The 19,556-nt window shown below is 40.0% G+C and overlaps 1 protein-coding gene across 7 annotated transcripts in view; it reads right to left on the bottom strand.

The window, feature by feature from the left end:
- Window positions 1-19,556, bottom strand: part of TSHZ2 (teashirt zinc finger homeobox 2) — a 233,804-nt gene that overhangs the window by 164,616 nt on the left and 49,632 nt on the right. Inside the window, exon 1 of one of the 7 annotated variants that reach the window (XM_075517625.1) lies at window positions 7,884-7,936. The exons of the other annotated variants lie outside the window; for them this stretch is intronic. Coding sequence (XP_075373740.1) covers window positions 7,884-7,932 — 49 coding nt within the window. The 5' untranslated portion in view covers window positions 7,933-7,936. Of the gene's footprint in view, window positions 1-7,883; window positions 7,937-19,556 lie in introns of those variants that run through there. 7 annotated transcript variants of the gene reach the window in all.

The following is a 19,556-nucleotide window of genomic DNA, read 5'->3' as shown; positions in this document are numbered from 1 at the left end:
AGGTTCAGAGAAACAGAAACTCTATAGCCCTGTATTATGGTCCTTCCTTTTCAAATCTAGCTAATGCCTCCACACTGGAAAATCAGCCTTTTGGTCGCTCTTGTATATTAACAGTTGGGGGAGTGTTGAATACGGATTCATACTGTACTAATAAAAGCAGTGTCTCTGTCCTGTGATTGCATATTAGCAAATTCATCTTCTGGGTCCTCGCATTATCTTGGTGTGTTGCCCATGAATTCCGACAACATACGGTGTTGAACTTCAGCCAAGACATACAGCACTAGGTACAGTTCAGTGCGAATCCAATGACAACCCGGTGTAGCCTGCAGTCTCTTTCACAACCAGCTTAGAGTCAGTTCTTACAGAGACCCTGAAGGGCAGAGCTAAGAACCAGGCTATACCACAGATAGAGAAGGAACCACAGGGCTTGTCTATGCCTGCGAGCCCAAATAATGAATCTACTTTGTATTTAACATGCCATGAATTAGGGACAGTATGGAAGTACTGTTCAATATGGGCTGTTGACACCTACTGATGTAAATTGTACTAAATGCACCAGCACCGATGAGCAGGTTTCGTCCCAGGTTTTAGTATGTCTCATGCCGTATTTTTTAAAACTAAAGCTGACAAGGAAGTACTATTCCATCCGCTGCACATTTATAATACCATCTCTGGAGCCAGACTCTGAAAGCAACATTTATAAACTGGTGTTAAGAGGACCCAGGTGACATTCTCAATACTCAGGTCAGTGTGTGCTATGGAGAGCCATATCCTGATGCTAGCATGCAATTTCCCAATGGAAGTTACGAAATCCGCATGTCTGCAAGCTCTGTTTTGGGCATCTAACCACAGAAATTGTTCCTAACAACAAGAATGAGATAGGATCAAGACATTACATGTCAGCAGAAATATCCTCTCCTTCTCCCCCAGTCCACTGCATATTCAGATTTCACAAAACTTTGGTAGGAATTTCCATGACTCATTCAACAGTAATCCATGTTTCATGAGGATTGCTTTATTTGCGACACTACTATAAAAGACTGAAAATCGGGATTTTTTTCTTTTGCTTAAGAGGTGAATTCATTATTTCATGCCAAATGCATTTGCATAGGATCACAGACTACTTACACATATGGGTGCATCCCCAAAGCAGTGTAGAAGTGGACATAACACAAATCTATTCAGTACATAATTGCATTTGCTGCAAACCTTTTTACACATGAAGTCCGAAGTGCAGAGGGACTGCAGTACATTGGTGCACAGAAATACAGGCAGTCTAGTTCAATGAATTCCTAACTAGGCACAATAAGCATGAATTAGAGTTACACAGGCTGTTTGCACATAAATATTCTTTAAACAACAGGGAGATAGGCAGTCCTGTGAGCCATTTGGGTAGAACAGCAATGAGTACCAAGCAAAGACTTGTTGTTGTATGTTGAAAATGCCTACATTGACAAAACTATTTTAGCTAGAGAAACTGGAACTTGATATAGAAAGAGCAAGGCATACGGGAACAAATAAGCAAATTTCACAGAAAGAAAGAAAGAGTGGAAGAAAGAATGAAAGAAAACAAGAAAATTCCCCTACAGGTTTAGCCGATAATGTCAACAAGCATCATTCTTACTGCTCTCTCAGTATATGTCAAGTCCTCTATTGCTTCTAATCTGTTGTAAGCTATATTCTCTATAGACAGATATAGCACCAGAGGAGAACATTAAGACCACCTATTCATATTTTTTTGACATCTGAAGTACAGTCAGACCTCGGTAGGACTTCAGCTTTGGCACAGAGTGAATCTGTGATCTTATCAAATATGCAATCCCACATAAAGCAACTGCTGAGCTGCACAAGAGTCACATAAATATTAAAACGTTCAGAATGGTTAACTCATCAAACAAGCTGCCTATCCGGACAGATGGACGGAAGGACTGAGGAATACATCATGCAAAATCTTGAATTTAGACTGTGTGAAGGAAGTACTCTAAGAAATGAGACAAGCACATACAAAAAACCACATTTACTACATATGTGGTCATTGCTGGCTTTTAATCAGGAAAGGTTTAAACGGAATTTCCCTAGAGTGTGATTCCTAAGGAGAAGATGATAGAGCGTATGTGTTAGGTTGCCGATCAGGGAGCCAGTATATTTCAGAGCTAGTATAAGCCTGCATTGATCCTACAGGGAAAAACACAGGCAGAGAGAAGATGTGTTATTTTGTAAACAACATATGAAGGCTATCTGGTGATCAGAAATTGCAGCATTTTCCATCCCTCTGCTCATGTGAAGCAGGTGGAGCCATCTTTCACCAAAATTAAACGACATTCAAACAAGGCCCATTGCTAACCAGCTTAGAGAGCTCGAGGAGACAGCAGTTAATGCAAGTTAAACATATTTGTTTGCTGGTATTTTATAGCTGCATCTTACTGAAGGAACTTAGCATCTGACACACACATTTATTAATTTAACCTCAAAAAGGAAAGATAATAAACATTTCCCAGAGAGGAGATGAGAGGCACCGAGATGTCTGCGCCTGCTTTTCAGAGGTGCTGAATCCCCTCTGCTCCCCATACGGGGACAGGGCTCCCAGCAGCTCAGCTAGGGCAGACTGAAGGCTCTTCTCCCACAGGCTGGGCTCAGGGCCGTTGTGGATATCTCTCCATAAGTGTCACCACGGTGCTGAGCACCACTTGGAGATCTGGGCTTTATTTTAAGGCTTAAGAGAGAGTAAATGATGAGCATTTTCTCCCTCAGACTCCTCCATTGCTGGCGCAGGCGCCAGTGCTGTGGGAAGAACACGCCTTCCACATCTGCCCAGCTGTCCCTGCCCATAGCAATCCCTCCTTTGGGCAGGCGATGGGGACCGGTGTCCCGAGGCGCTTGGGGGTGCCTGACAGGCCGGGGAGGCTGAGGAGAAGCGACAGCTCGGAGAAGCCTGGCAGTACCATCTAGTGGGTGCTGCCTCACACAGGCAGCCGCTTCCAAGGAAGAAGGGAGAAAAGAGGACAGAGAGCAGAGAAATAAAACATTCTTTATCACTGCTCTTGACAGGTATTATATTGTACTATAGTGCCATTTGTTTAGTTACTGCTACAGCAAGTGCTGTGCAGAAATCTTATAAGCAGCCATATGGCACCTCTGAATGAAAGCCATTATGCTTTTATGAGTAACCCACACTGTCTCTGCTAGGGGAAAGAACCTCCGTTTTCACCAAATGTCATTTTCCTATTCTGAAAGGAAGAAAATATTTCTGACTTTCACTGAACTCCACAAACCCGAGCTAATTCTCCTCTCCTGACAGTGTTTACAGAGAGTCTAAAGCCACTGGAGGTCTCAAATACCCACCAGGTATCTCACTACTGACATTTTGCTGTTTCGATGCTCATGCTTTTCAACTGTGCCATATTAAACAACACTGTTTGCATCTAATATTAGATTCTATAGTTACTAGTTCATTAACATTTTATAGTTTACCATCCATTACATTTGACAGCAACTGTCCAGCCATTCTTAGCATTGTTTTTAAATAGAGTAACAGACCCTTAGGAACAGAAAGTGTATTCTCTAAACAGGGTAAAAATAACAAGTCATTAAAAATTCCAAGTACCTGGATGCAATATCTGGGCTGCACCTCTTAAATTAACTCCGTGCTTTTGCTGTGTAGAGCAAAGTTTTTGTGGTGATTGGAAAAAAAAATATTTTCTTCTACATCAGTTTCTGTTTCCAACCCTCCCATATTGCATTAAAAGTGGTACATTGTGTTCCAGGGATTTGGTTGTTAAATACTGAATAAGGGTCTGCAACTTGCTAGTTGAGGAGTCACAACCAAGGAAATATGTGTTAAAGGAAGACCAGTATTTCTGCACTACATATAGAGAACTCAACTTCTTTTAAAGCTGTGTATGTTTGCATGCTTAATTTGCATGTAAAATGATTGTGATTGCAGGCACAGTTGCAGAAAGTGCATATGCAAACTAGGCACGTAAAGATGAACACATTTGTATGTGATAGCCATTAAATATATCAGTTGCTTGTCCACTTTTGGTATCTGTATATAGATTATATGTTATTTGCCTTTTTAAAAATATATTAACTTCATTTATCAAAAAAGAAAAAAAGGCCTCAATAAAATAAAGCCTATACGGAGACATGTTGTTAAAAGTAATCTAAATAATCTCACTTTACTGCTCCAGATAATTAACACTCTTCAGCAAGAACTTTCCTCTAAATATGAGTCGTCTTTTAGAGAGATTTGCCATTTTACTGCATTCATTATATACACCACACTAAAGTCAAGCCATGTACCAGAAATACTGCAGGGATCACGCAGAATGTAATTGCTCTAATGCTTTGCATATTTATGTTTGAGACCTTTTTATGAAGTGTTACTTTAAAAAAAGAAGGATCAGTTCATCTTTAAAAGGGAGTGATTGATTGCTGCCAGTCAGGCATTCCTTCATTCTTGGCTTCTCTCTTAGTCTCTGTAATAAGTTTTTCACGAACACCAGCCCGCTATTAAAGAACGGTATTCATCATAAGCCAAGCAGAGAGGAGGCAGACTTTGATGGGCACAATACCATATTTCAATCTACAGTGTCCTTTTTGTTAAACTTGATCTGCTGCCTCATTAGCGTTAGAGCAAAAATACACAAAGCCTTTTGTAAATATTAATCAGAAATGTACAAAACCTCTCTCCAGACTAAATTACTTATTATTGGGCTCTCTCCAGGTGATAATATCTAACTAAAAATTCTGTTTGCCTAAATTGTGGGAGAAAAATACCTTTTTATGTACATTTTATGTAGCACTCTTACAAGGATAAGTGTTTTAAGTAAATGCATTTCTTTACTCTTTTCCTTTTTTTTTTTAACATCCATCCTGCACAGAGAGGAAATATACAGCCCTGCTGTATATTGTAGGCTGCAGCATTCATCTGAGCAGTATGAGGTTTAAATTCCTGATATCCAGGTTTATTTCTGGCACTGCTGATTAATATGAGTGCTTTTTCATGTTTTCCTGCTGAGCTTAAACTTTATAGATGTGAGGCTGTGACTTAAGACACACTAAATTAACAACACATGCTTTAGGCTAGTAAATATGGCACTACAGAGGAGTTCCCCTAATCATGGTCCAGATGGGTTCCAAGGCAGGACTTGGTCTTTTGCACTTCAGAAGGTCCCTGTCAGGATAATAAAGTTTCAGGATTTTGTTGCTGTTGTTGATTCTTGTGGGGTTTTTAATTAAATTCCAGCATTTCAGCTTTTTTGAGCAAGGTGAGCTTCATCACTGTTGGTGAGACCCAGCAAAATGAAAGTTCCTTGCACAAAGTTTTCACTAACAGGACAGCTTAAGCTTATGAAAGCAATTTGCTTTATATAATTACTGGTACAAGGCCAAAGCCGAAACTTTGGGAACTTAGGCTCAAATCCTGTCTTGTTCAAGCACTTCCTTGAAGATTGTGATGAACATTAAAAAAAGCCATCTGTAAAAACGGGATTAGTCACATAACTTCTAAAATCAAAGCTCAAAGGTCACTATCTTCAGAGTCTCTTTTAGAGTAAACAATATAAATGCTCTTAAAATAATTTTGCAGAAACAATTTTTATTGCTATCATCGGGCCCAATTCTGCAAACATTTATTGGAGGAAAAGTAGTTTCCTTAATGAAGCTATTCTTACTAGCAAAGCTATTCGTTGTGCAAGGCTTTTCAGAATCAGCCCCATTATAGTTAATTTATTGGAGCAAAAAGACTTTTGTGCTCTTTTTAGCAAAACCATTTCAGGCAGAACTCATCTTAAAAGAAAGGACTGAGCAAGCATTTGTGTGACATTAACAGCTGGACCATTTGTAAGTGAAATTAATGCTGTATTGGTATTCGCAGAGTTCAATAACTACTGCCTATTTGGTTGTAAACTTGAGGAGACACGGGCACTGTTTTTGTTCACATATACAACACCTGGCCCAGCACAGCCCTCAGCAGAATTGGAGCCCCAGGAGTCACAGTAATATGGATCTTAAAAACAACATGACAGACATTTGCCACAAATTCTGCAATAATGACTACACATCTAATCAGCTCCTTCATGCATCTGAGATACTGTGCAAGGATTTGTCTGAAAAGTTTGTAGTAACTATGCAGTCAAAATAAGCACCTAAACACCTTGAAAATATATGTGGAGTCAACTTTCTGAATTGTAACTCTTGGTATGGGTGACTTGTTTGTGGCAGTTATTTTGTGTACATTTTACCCCCCTGAGATTGCATTATCTTAAGTGCTAGTCTAGCAATAAGAGGCACTATTCACAAGGATCAGTGAAACCACTGATAACAAACTGTAGCCTTCCCCATCAATTCAGCCAGACTAAACGCCCAGAACCGGAGAGTTAGCAAAACACAGCAGACTTATTTATTTTTCTTTTCTTCTACTGATACTGTTTTCACAACCTGACATAACCTGGTAAAGCAATTCTAATTGTACTTTGGATTGATAGTAGCATTTTTCTCAGAATACACAATGCTTATAAGAACAGTTTTGTTTCTCTGTTACAGTAAAAGTGTTTCGCCTTGATGGCCCAAAATAACGAGATCTATAATGCAGAGAAGTCAATGGTAAAACTATCTGAAACTATGTCCTAAAAGAAAATTGACAACAAACATTTAGGTTCCATTTTTGTATCATGTAACCGTGGATTAACAAAGATGATTCAGTAGAAAGCAATTAAGAAGGCCACTGAGGAAGTCAGTAGTTTTACTTGCAAATGACACTTCAGAAGGAGCAGTCTGGCTTTTAACAGCGCCTCAGAGAAACCATAAGAGGAAGCACATGAGGAACAGGGAAAGAGCTGGCTCACCTAAAACAACTACATGCAACCTTGACCCCCTATTCAAAATGGAGCTGGAATAAATGTTTCTTGAGGTTTAAAACCAGCCAGCTTTCTTCTTTTTAATCACATTTCTATATTTCTTGACTTCATTACAGGTTGGAGTAGAAGCAGAGAGCTGGCATGGGGAGATTGGGTACCAATCTCCAGAGCAAGACCCCACTGCAGTTCCTAACCTGGGAGCCTGGGAGTCAGCCAGAGATAACAATGGTTGGGCTGCTTAGCCAGGGCTTGGATAAGTACTCAGCCCAACCAGAGAGGCTTCCAAACTTTCTTTTACTCAAAACCTTCAGTTTTCTGCCTTACAGATAAAACAGGCTTTTGCTTTAAGTCCATTCCTGTCTTCTAAGCAGAGAGGTCCTCAGTTAGAAAGGACTGAACATTTGTTTTCAGGAATACTTACTCTGTAAAAAATACCCTGCATTAGGCCCTTCCTTACAGCCAAATGCTGTGAAATAAATTAAAAGAGCATGCAATCAGTTCAAAATGACTGTAATTAGGCAATCAAATAGCCACAGGAAGCAGAAATCATCAATGTCTTTAGCTAGTTCATTTTGTCATTTTGTCATATTTATAAGGTTGTGGGGATTTTTTTTTTTTGTAAATACAACCCTAAGATTATAGACTAAAATTTAAAAAGGAATAATATCGATTCACCAGAATCCTTCTTATGCACATCTTGGACCAGTGTCTATTAACCCCAGCAATTATCTGAAGTCTTCATGCTTACCCAATGTCTATGCCAACTCTGCTGGCCAGGAAGGCATGCCCAAGGGATGAAGAGCTGTGTGTAGGGTCTGCAAAGCACCAGTGCAAAACACAGAGCAAGCCTCTCCCCACATCTACATAACAGGAGGGGTAGAAATATTTGTCAAGTTTTAACTTAAAGTCTAGGAAAATCCCAGTGTACAATTAAATAAAACTCATCAAAAACACAACCAAACCATATCCTTCCTGTAATAAAAAGAAGGCAAACAATATGCCCTTATACACGTTTATGCATACCTTTGTAACTGCAGGCTTCCTGCTCGGGAGTTGCCCTGCCAAGAATCATGTATCCTGTGATGAAATTTCTCAATAAATAAAGTGACTTCATTATTGAAAAGCTTAACTGTAGTCGTGTGTGCAGTTTTTAATGCAGTACCAGCCCTAAAGTGCTGATGAGAGAAAACCCAGATGCAGGAGACATTCAAGTTGGAGCCAGGACATTTTAAGGGCTGCAAAGTTTCATTAGCTGAGCTGTGGATCGATTGGTAGATTAAAACACTATATTTGTTCATGGTGGAATCAGCTCCTCCACTGGTGTAAATCAGCACGGGAGAATGTAAATCTTTGTCTTAGCTGAGGATCAGGCTCCTGATTTATTGTGTCTTGTTATTCTCAGCACATGTAACAAAATGAGGGGGGATTCAGGATATTCACAGGTAGATCACCATCATTTCACCTCTGGGACTGGAGCTGTTTGTGGGGACTCTGGGATAAGGGTTGGACGGATTCCAGGTTCATTATTGTAGCCTGATTTGTGGTTAAAACATGTTAAGCCTAAATATTAAGCAAATACATCAGAAGAGGATTTACAGCTGTCCAAGGACACAGTAAACTGTAACACAAGCTCCTAGACTGTATTAAATTTGTATCCCCACAGTTTCTTCTGCTAGGGAATAGAAAAAGCAAATCAAGTCATTCCTGGGACACATTAAGGATAGGCTTGCTATAAATTCCCTCAAACTCAATTGTCTGTGCCCAGACTGGAGCCATCAGCTTCTATTTGAAGGTTTGGTATTCTGAAACTTCCCCCCCCCCCGAAAATTTCAAACAAAGCATATTCTTTTTACTTCCCAGCAACAGAGAGGACAAAGAGGTAGTTTAAAGTGAGACCAAAGGGCATTAAACTACCTCCCACCCATCCTCAGCATTATTACAACAACTAAAAGACTGTTGGTGTGCTGGACCTGTTTGAGCGGATGAATCACTGCTCAGCTTTGGCCCCAGCGGAGCGCTGCAGACACTGAACTGTGTGGGAAGTCAGCTGTCAGGCTGATGCAACAAGTCAGAGTTTACCAATCTGTTCTCAGAAAACCGCAACTGGCAAAATGCTTCACATTACGTCAAAGTACTGAAAACAAGGCAGGAAGAGAGACATACCTCTGCTTCCACCCTTTAACTACAACTCTCCAACACCTCCTGGCCCACGGACGCTGCCTGCGGGGGGATGTGCTGGTGGACGGCGAGACGCCAGCAGCCTGCTTCAGTGGAGGACCCAGCCCGCTCCTGAAGCAGGATCTAGACATCTGCGAGTGGAGCCGAGGCCCCCCCATGCACCGTGCGAGGAGAGTCTACCAGAACAGCGTCCAAATCTGTTAAGGCGCGCTGCCCCAAGGCAGGCTGGAGTCAAAGGCGCTGCAAGCAGCTGCCTAGGACAACCCCTCAAAAAGGCTCCAGGCCAGGGCTGACTCTTTAGTCTTGTCTTCCAGACACCTCACTTTGGGCTGCAGGGTGGTGTCTCCCCTCAGTTGGCACCCAGTCTGGAATCTGCTCCTGAAAGGAGTAACTTTTGTCTCTTTCAGAGAAAAGGCTCAGTACTCTTAAAAATGCAGCTGGTGGGACAGAAACCTTAACTTTCTGGTAGCATCCTTGTAGTTAGCACATTCGCCCGGGACAGGGGAGACTCAGGCCTGTTCACTCCTCTCTCTGCCTTGGGGAGTTAAACTCTCATCTACTACGGATGTCCCGAACAACCCTGTTGGGTGCTTTGGGTATGGAGTGGGGGGGTCTTCTGTAAAAGCTGTTTTGCTGCATAGAGAATAATGCAAAATTAATTGGACCTGAGAGACACAGATGGGAAACAGTCCTGCTTCTGGTCTCTGCTCCCAGAACTTTACAGGCTCCTTTTTTGAAGTCACAAGATAAAATTTAGGAACAGTGCTAGGAGCCAGGTCAGCATCCATAATTCATCCTCATCAGTAAATTGTCACCACTAGGTGAGAAAGGCATCTTCCTATTTTAGTGTTCTTTCTCCCTCTTCTGCTGCATCAATTAATCTAAATATTTTCTTCTGAGCTGCATAGCTTCAGCTGGTAGAGAGTACCTTCTCCCAGGCCTCCAAGAGGCTGAAAACCTGCTGGTTAGGGTGCCCTTTCAAAAGCAGAAGACATGGGTTTGTAACACTGGAACTCTGATATCCTGGACCCTGGGAAGGGATAAAACTGTATGATAACCATTTCTCATGGCTGCCAAGTTTTAAAGGAAAGTGGTCATTCTGCTGGATTTTGCAATGAGTCCAGTCATGTCAGGGTATATACGCATGCCCTGGAAACGCTGACCAGATGAAGACCCACAGGGTCAGTTTGTGAATCCCATCCATGCTTATGAAGGTAGTAGGGACAGAAATATTCAATCTTATCAAGCAAAACATTCACTAAATGTATTGAAATAAAAATTTCAGCCTCTTGAGACATTTTCAGGTCATAAACGGAGTAACCGAATGAGTGTAGGCACTTCCAGGGATAATGCAGTATCTTGCCAGCATCTCACTGGTCTCAACTTTGCATTTAAGTATCAAAATACTGCTTAAATCCTACTTTAAGTACCTAAATCCTGGGCTGGATTTAATCTTGAAGGCTTCATTTTTTATTTTAGACGTGATCCTGAGTTGGGAGAAAAGACATCTATAACATGCTGGAACCCCAAGCACACAGATAGGACTCTGGTGCTAGAAAAAGAAGGAGGTTTTGGTTTAAGGCAATATGCTGGCGAGAAACACACAGCAGGGATGTAATACTCAGGGCAGAAGCACTATAACTCTTATCTCTGTCCCAGCACAGTATATTTATTCTCTGTGAAACTTTAAGCAAGTTGCTCAATCTCAGCTTCAATTCCCCATCTGTAAAATGGGTGTCATCCTTGATTTTTTTTTAGTCTTTTTAGATCATACACTCTTTTATGATTGGGAGTGGCTGGTTTATTACCTATGTATTCAGTGCCTACTTCAGTAAGTCTTTGATTTGAGTTAACATAGGTCAATGTCACCACAGCACAAGTAAAGGTAAAAAAAATAATACACCCTTTACACACTTCCACCCTGAATGGTGCCCAGTGGAAAGTAGAGGAAGAACGTCTGACCTGTCACCCCTCTTGCTCTCTTTTACTATTTAATATCCAGATGATTTCCAGCAGGGAGCCATTGCTGTGTTACAGAAAGCAAAGATGCAAAGCACTGTTGGTCTGCTCTACTCCAGGAAGTCTGGAGAAGCCACAGGGGACTGGATTTTTGCTTTTTGAAAAAATTTTGACACTTGTTTTCCTGACATTCTTAATACAGATGTTCAAGCCGGGTTGTCAGCATGGATGCTTGCAAAGCTGGAGTTAGAATGGCAATGAGATGAATGGGTCCAGCCAGATTAATATGGCAAGAATCGTTACAGTGACTCTAGATATGGGCTACAAGATTCAGAAAACATCTGCTTGTTTCACTTTTTGGTGCTTTCTTATAGAAAAGCCAATGCAGTGAAATCCCAGGAATTAAACACCACACAGTCAGAGGAAGCGTGCGCTGGAAAGGGTGAGAACAACTTTTGCCTTGTCAGTGAGAGGGGACACAAGGAATATGGCTGAATGCAGATGGGCTATACTCATCATTAACCTTAAATGAGGCCCGGAATATAAACCAAGTTTCCTATTTACTGTCAAGTGCTCTGAATCAGACCCTTGGCTCTCTGGCACATAATGAAGAGAATAATGAAGGGAAAATTTTTTACTGATTTCAGCGGAGATGGAAGACTGCTAAGTGTGTCAAAACAAGAGTCTATGTAACCAAGCGAGAATTCATTTTCCCCAGCATTATATGCTTTACACAGTGCAGGCTTTTAGTGAATCAACTCTCTTCCCACTAAACAGGATATTAGCAATAACCTAAATAGAAGTTACCTCAAATAGAAATCAGCAGTAACAGTAGCCTCCACATCCATATCCCACCAGCCACCACAAGGATTTGTTTCCCTTCTTCCATCCTCCCCACAGACACATTCACATAATCCTTCCTAACCTCCCCGAGCCCATCTGGTGGTGATTTGCAGGAGGAATTGCCACCCAAAAGGAGCCAACAACAGGCCTTGTCGAGCTCTCGTGTGTTATACTGCACACATTTAAACATCCTGATACCAACCGCCCACCCGCAGGATTACTCAGTTTAGGCTTCTCCTACACTGAAATCACCAGGTATTTTATTTTCAGTAATGGCTGAATCGGCTCCTAAAACCACGACACATCTGCCCATTGCTGCTTCTTGCCTTCAGTCATCGGTTACTCTCTCTTTCTGCTTCTTGCTATCCTGCATTATTTAAAATGAAGACAGGCTGTTATGCCCACACAGAGTGCCTTTGACTCGAGTGAGGAATCTGCTCCTGTTCAGGGCTGGTGTCAATCTGTAAACTCTTCGTGACAGAGACTGTATCTTGTTATGTATTTATACTGTGCCGAGCACAATGAGGTCTTAATCCCAACTGAATGCTGTTACATCACAAGTAATAACTAAGACAGGGAGAAAATTGCAGCACAGTGATGGTACAGAGGAACTGCTCTTGACATTTTTAGCAAGGGTGTAGTATAGAAATAATAACATGGTAATATAAAAGCAGCTGTTGAAATAGAAGACCTACCTCCTACTAGAGAATATTATTCACTTTTTCTGGAATCCTGATAAAAACCTCTTGGGTTATGTTTTGTTTTTACGGTTGTACCTGGGGAACAAGCAGGCTTGTGACATAAACAGGTTCAGGCTCTAACATCCTGAGAGACCATCAACAATTAGTAGGAGCTAAGTAAAAAAAACCCATAGTTGCTCTGTGCTTATAATCAGTGGCTTTCTGTAAGAAACCAGCACTACAGAAAAGCTGTAATATTTCCTTATTAATTTTGGCATGCAAGTTTTGCAGCTACATTTTGAGATATTGTATGCCTATACTCTCTTTCCTGAATGTGGCGTCAGCTGTAATTCTCTGAATAACCACCACAAAACCTACACACATGTATCAGATGTATCTGTGTTTGGCGATCAAGCTCTGCAGTACTTGATGCAATATCAGCTGGTTAGATGGAATAATTTCTCCTTCAGATTGCTAGCCAAATTCTACAAAACAGAATAAATTTTGCCCTTGATTACTCTTTTAGAGGTCAACTGAGGACACAATTTCTCATAACACACTTAATTTCACTCTCCTACTTCGGGTCTCTTAAAGTCCCTTTGTAATATAAACTTAAAATTTAATTAGCATGATATACTCAACCGCAAGTAAGCTTTCAATCCAGAGTTGACTAACACTGCCTTTGAAACCTAAATTTTAATTTCAATTGATACTTAAAGCTTTTTTGTATTTCTGATTTTGGATGACTGAATGGTAAATTGAAGAAGAGTCATGCAGCAGTTCTCCTGTACCAGTGATCTGAAAGCGCATGTACAGTACGGAAGGGAGAAACTAACATTTGAAAATAAAAGATGTCACTTCAATTGAAATTTTATTTGAGTCCATCAGCAACAGTCTTACTGAATAGCAACTTTATTTGTTACAACATCAGAAATGGAGTCCAACACAGCCTGAAAACTAGATTCCAGTCTATTCTGAAAGCAAGAAACCAAAATAACAACAAAACCACATTGGACCAGATTTTCTAACATGGTCATTGTTACAAGCAATAAGACTAGCACTCAGATGTCTAACCACATGGCTGTTCTCCTAATTAGCTGGGATCACAAAATTGTGTCTGAAAAAGCAGAAACCAGATTTTAAAAATAGGCCTCCGAGGCCAGATTTTCAAAGCTTCAGCTTCCAGTCCAACACCTACATGAAAAAGGCAGATTTTCAGAAGAAACTCCCAAACTCCTCCTGTTCCCAAGAGGTGGGACCCCAGTAAAGCACATCTGAAAAACCTCCCACGTCATTTTGTTTCCTAAATGCTGGCTAACCCTGCCTGAAACCCACTCACTCCTTAGCCTCCTACAGGGCAAATGCTGTATGGCCAGTTGTTTTTTAAAATATTTGCCCCCCCTGTTTAAGAAACAAACATGCGACTTCATGAGAGGCAGGGGCTAGGATAGGGCCTGGCAGACTTGTATTTCTCCGTTATAATTTGTGTTTTTTGTGCTTTATCTTTGCAATCCGTAAAACTGGAACAACGCATTGTTTGAAACACACTTCCTTCAAAAATGCAGTCCAGATGAAAGCTTAAATTTGTGTGCATTTATACACACACGCAGACAATATGTGTGTGTGTACACATATCTATACGCAGACAAAATTAACTTGCCAAAATCTCAACAAAGAAGCACCCATATAACATCTCAGCTGAAGCCGATGGAGTCAGAATTTAGCCTTTGGGCCATTATTTTAAACTGCAAAACTCATTTCATGCAGGAAAACAAAAATAAACAAATAAACAAACCCCCTTCTCATCATGGAACTTTTAAAAAATATTTCCCTCAAGCAAAATGGCTGTTTCCCCTCCCACATAAACTGGCAGCCAAGTCAGGAACAGTGCTGAAGACTTCCCATGCTTGCAGAATCAGATATAAAATTTGCAGGAAGGCTGGCACTTATTTTCTCACAACAGTTTGTTCTTCACATATTTCACAACTTTTAAGTTCCTTAATGTAAATTGGAATCATACATTTTGCCTCCATGTGCTTTATTGACTCTGATCTCCATATTAACACCATATAAGAGATGGGGCGCTAAATTCAGCAAGCTGGCCGTAGTTCTGCCCAGCTAGTTCTCCCCTTTCTCCCTAAACACCCTGATGTTTTCATGGGTGTATCCTCTCTGCTGTGACTGGACTAACAGGGGCAGCTCCTATGAAAACCCAGAGATGATTCAGCAGGCAGGGGAAGGTTTGGATTAGAGGAGACCTTGTTGGCTACAGGTTTCTTCTACAACTTTGGGCAGCAGCAGGTTGTGTCCCTGTTTAAGTGCTTAATTCTCACAGCAGTTAGTGCCTAAATACCTCTGAGCGTCTGCAGGTAGGTCCCTGCCAAAGAGGTGCCTCTTGCCCAGCAGGACTCTTCTCTGTCTGAATGCATTACTGGGGGAATGTTAGAAACTAGACTTAAAGATACCAGAAATCGACTGTTCTTTGAACAGAGCTGCGAAACTCAGTTGGCCTTCTCTCCTCCTTCCCTCCACTCCGTGTCCCCAAATGCTCTACAAACACAACTTCATAGCATCTATGCCCAAGTTTACAAAGGAAGACACCAAAGGAGAATAGGGTGGAAATACCCTTAGTTCGTTGTATGGAAAGCATATTCATCTGATCAAGAGGCCATTGGTCATGTGGAAAAGTACATTAGGCTGCAATCAAATTCAGCTGGATTACTCAAGAGAGACTTCTCAGTGTGAATAAAAGCCTTGGAGACTGGCCCTGGATGAGGTGCTGAAAGCCATGGAAAAGCCAGGAGTTAGAAGGAGATCATCTGTGTGCTAGTCCCTTGACCGCAGTGTCTCCTTATAGATGTAGCAGTTTGTGGCTGATCGGTTCTAGAGAGTTTTGGGAGGACTCTTTGGACTTAGAAAGAATTAAAAGACTATCTGAAATGATTTCCCCAATCAAGTTTCCGTTCCCTTCATGTTCAAATACTGTTTAAAGTAATTTAATTTCCCATCATGCTAACAATTTCTGTCCAATATTTTCCCCACTAACTAACATCAGGTGTATGCGTCTTTTTTCCATCACATATTATGAATTTTCCTTTGCAAATTTCATTACTTGGTCCAGGGATCAGGGTCTGCTTCTTTTTTGAAAAAGGTTGTCTGTGGTTCAGTTTTATCAAGAACAATATTGATTGTGACATACTTGCATATTCCAAAAAGGACTGTAAACCCACATAACACTTTAACTGCCAAAAACGCTTTTTCAGTTTTTCTTTCTTAAACAAACTCACTTGGACCAAAACATCACATTTCATTTTTCTCTCCCTCCTGTGTAAGTTTTTGCTTAGAGTTACATTTCTCTGTGTCTAAGCAATGGATATGAATCAAGATTCAAAATTTGGATTCTACTCCTAAAAGAAGAACTGCAATGTTTTTGTTGGTGCTAACCAGGCACGTGCATGTCTGCATCACTCCAGAACCTCTCTCAGATTTTAGATTCCTTTGACCTAAACAATTCTTGAACAAACCTGGCCAATTACTTGTATGCATGATCCTTACATGCATAATATGTGCATGGACTATCAATCTCTACCAGCATATTTTGGGTTTGATACATGTAGGGCACATATTTCACTACCTTCTACTGTAGTTAAATTTCACAATCAGCAGTTTAGATGATTTTAAAATAAACTTTAAATATAGGATCTGCCAGCATATTTGTGAAAACGTTACGTATTTTTCTGAACACAAGTTATGGAACACATTTCAGCAAGGCTAAAATTTTATTGTGTATAATGCACATCTGTAATTTACTGGATTAATCAGAAAGCCAGATCAGCAATTGCCTTTTTCAATGATTGCGCTATTTGTAGCACAATGGGATCCCAGCACAATAGAAAAGTTTGCCACTAATAATGATTTATCTACTACCTGATTACAAGATAAAGGTGATCTCATTTACAGTTAGTAGCTGGAGACACAAATATTCTGGAATCTTACTTTAAGGAGCACAGCTAATTTGGTATTTTAATATTAACATGCTTTAAAGCATAAGAATGCATACTGGACTATCATATCTCTGAGTGATACTGAAAGGTATCATGCAGAAGTGGAGCATTCCTGAATTTTAGCACGATTCAGGAAAAGAATGCTAAACTGTGCAAATTTTTATGCTACTTATATTCTTACTATGAGTAAAATCTCTCTTCACTGTTTTCATGCCACACTAAGGGATGGAAATTGTCTGTTTGGTGTCCTTGAAGGCAGTTAGTCTCTGTAAACACCAGCAATGAACAGCAGATATTCACAATATTTTTTTTTAATCATTAAATTGCTGTTCACAATTACAGCAATATAATCTGCTATGGAAAATGTGCCTGATTTTGGTCTCAGTTAAATTCCAGGCTCCTTTGCTGAAATATTTTCCAGATATTTTGCTTAACTCAACACCAGTAAGAATAAAATCAGCTCAGGCCCGATTTGAAGCCAACTTTATGTTTGCAAACTACAACCACACAAAACATGCAGTTGCACAGCTGTGCACAAAACTGGGTGGATCTTACTCATTTAGAATGATATTCTTTTAGACTTTTCATTTATTTTTAATCAAGCTAAACCAAGCCCATGGAAACTAATACCGAAGAAAAATGTTGCATTCACTTCTGCAAAGAAAAAATGCCAAATTTCACATGGCACTAATCATTATCTGGGCTTACTTTAGTCATAAAATCACTAGTTAATTTTTTGTCTGATTATTTAAAATGTATTTCTGCTCTTGTGGCTCCAGCAATTTAATATTTCCATGCTCCTAAAAATTTTCAGTCATGGTCACAGACAGTTTATCCAGAACACAATTGATATATAACATGAGTAAAATGTATCACAGATTAACCAAAAAATACAAGAAAAAGAAAATGCTTAAGAAAAAAGCAGGTTGGTGTAATTCAGAGAGAGATTTAAAAACACAGTTCCCTCAGGAGACTTAAAAAAAAAGAATTAAATTAAAAACATCATTTAGAAACTGTATTTGTAGCAGAAAAACTGGCAAAAGCTTCTGAAAAAAATCTGAAGTCAAGGCTGTTGACTAAAACCATACTATTCCTTAAGCAAATGTTGCCATTTTATAGGTGTAAGAGATCGTACATGATAGAGAAATAAGCAATCAATGCAATGACAGTTTGTCACCTTCATTAAAGTTTCTGCCTGTCTCCAATCACTATGACCTCATATTCTTCCAAAATAACCACAGGAAATGCCTATATAAAGTAATACAGAGAACAGAGAAAATACAGCCCCTTCACAATGCTTTTTCTCTGCTGTCAGTTATCTTAATTGACTCTACCTGTCTACAAATGTTGCCCAATACAGTCACCTAACCCTTACATTATTACAAATGTGCTCAGATACTTTTCAGAAGCGTAGCAGCACTGCATTTATGTTAGACATTATATTCAAACCCCAGATATTAATCTTAAAAATCAGTGAGAATCTCTTTGTTGTGATTCCAACAGGCTTTGAATCAGACCTAAAACAAACCATAAATGCTCTTAGTTTTCTTTTTTATCCTAAAAGTCACAGGCCCCTTTGGATCCCAGGACTTTTTATAAGTTTTTCAAAGTAGCTAAAAGGGTTTAAAAGTGTAGAGATGAGCAGTAGGGTTTAATTTCACAGCTACATGAGATACAAAAGCTACCAGAGGTTCAATCTATAGATGAAATAAAAAATAAACCCATTTTTCTATGATAGAAAGAACGGCTTATTTCCATCATATCTTAGTATTTTATTCCCCGAGTTACTGGAAACTGTCAGGCAGATGGATGAATGCTTATGAAATGCAGACCTTAGGACAGAGTGTATTATACTACAGATTGGCTTCTGTGAGAATAACCCTGTAAGCAGCTGATGCCATCAGTGGCAACAGCCTCCCACATATCCCCCATTAAAGGAGTTTTTTGTAAGCTGAGACCTTCTCTCAATACTCAGTGTTGATGTCCTGTTTCTGAATCATTATCTGCATCACTTCTATAGAGTAACACTATTCTGGGTAGATCAGGGCACCACAGTCTCATTCTGCAGGACACCCCCCAAGCTGCGAGCAAGTCCAGATGCCACCCTGGGAACGTACCCTGCTTTTGCAGTTTCAGTTCTTTCGTGTGATATTTTGATCATCCTCTTCTTGTAGCTACCAATGACAAGGACAGAATTTTGATGAGGAGAAAAAGCTCTTGCAAAGTTTATTTGTAATTTTGACACCAAAGAAAAATCAAAAGGAATTATGTGCTATTGCTTAAAATGTGAAATTAGCAGCAAATGGAGATCTCTTAAAGTCCCTAAAGTTGAGAAGACATTCTTTGTGTCATGGAGTAGATAGTGCAATCAGCACGTTCTACACAGGTAATTACTTTTACTACTAATGGTGCCTCCCACTCAGTGAGGAAGATAAGATGTTCCAACACTACTTAATCACAATGCTTCATTATTGCTCCACCACCTACTGGGTAAAACAATTCACATGCTCTATTCAGTGACTCTCACAAATGAGAAAAATTTATGAATATGCGAGCAAAACAGCACATAGTTAGTCTATAGAAGAGGCACCGCCCTGAATAATTGTAAAAGACCATAGAAAGTTTGGAACATCTGCAGTTCTTTTTTCTCCTTTCCTCAAATACTCAAGAAGAAGAATAAAATTTGCAAAACCAAGAGAAAGCCATCCCTATGGTGATTTGATACCCTGAAAGTGTTTTGGGTTCTTTTGCTGAAGCTTCTGAAATTTCCTTGAGACAGAACACAATGTGTAAAAATAGACTCATTCATTGCAGTTTCATGTTTTATTTTTGGTATTATTTTTCATTCTTTTGTGCTAACAGCATGCTACAAATTGTTTTACTACTCAATGCATCAAGAACTGACATAGAAAACAAGAACTAGGGAATAAAAACTCCCTCTCTGTAGGGTTTATAGAGTATTCTACATAGGTTCACATGAGGAGCAGACAGTGGTTTAGCTGACTGACGTAGTGGAGAGTTTCCTACACAGG

Source organism: Mycteria americana, chromosome 14, assembly GCF_035582795.1.
Source record: "Mycteria americana isolate JAX WOST 10 ecotype Jacksonville Zoo and Gardens chromosome 14, USCA_MyAme_1.0, whole genome shotgun sequence".
Classification (NCBI taxonomy): domain Eukaryota; kingdom Metazoa; phylum Chordata; class Aves; order Ciconiiformes; family Ciconiidae; genus Mycteria; species Mycteria americana.
Note: the sequence above shows the minus strand (reverse complement) of the source record. Positions and strands in the feature narration are given on the sequence as shown.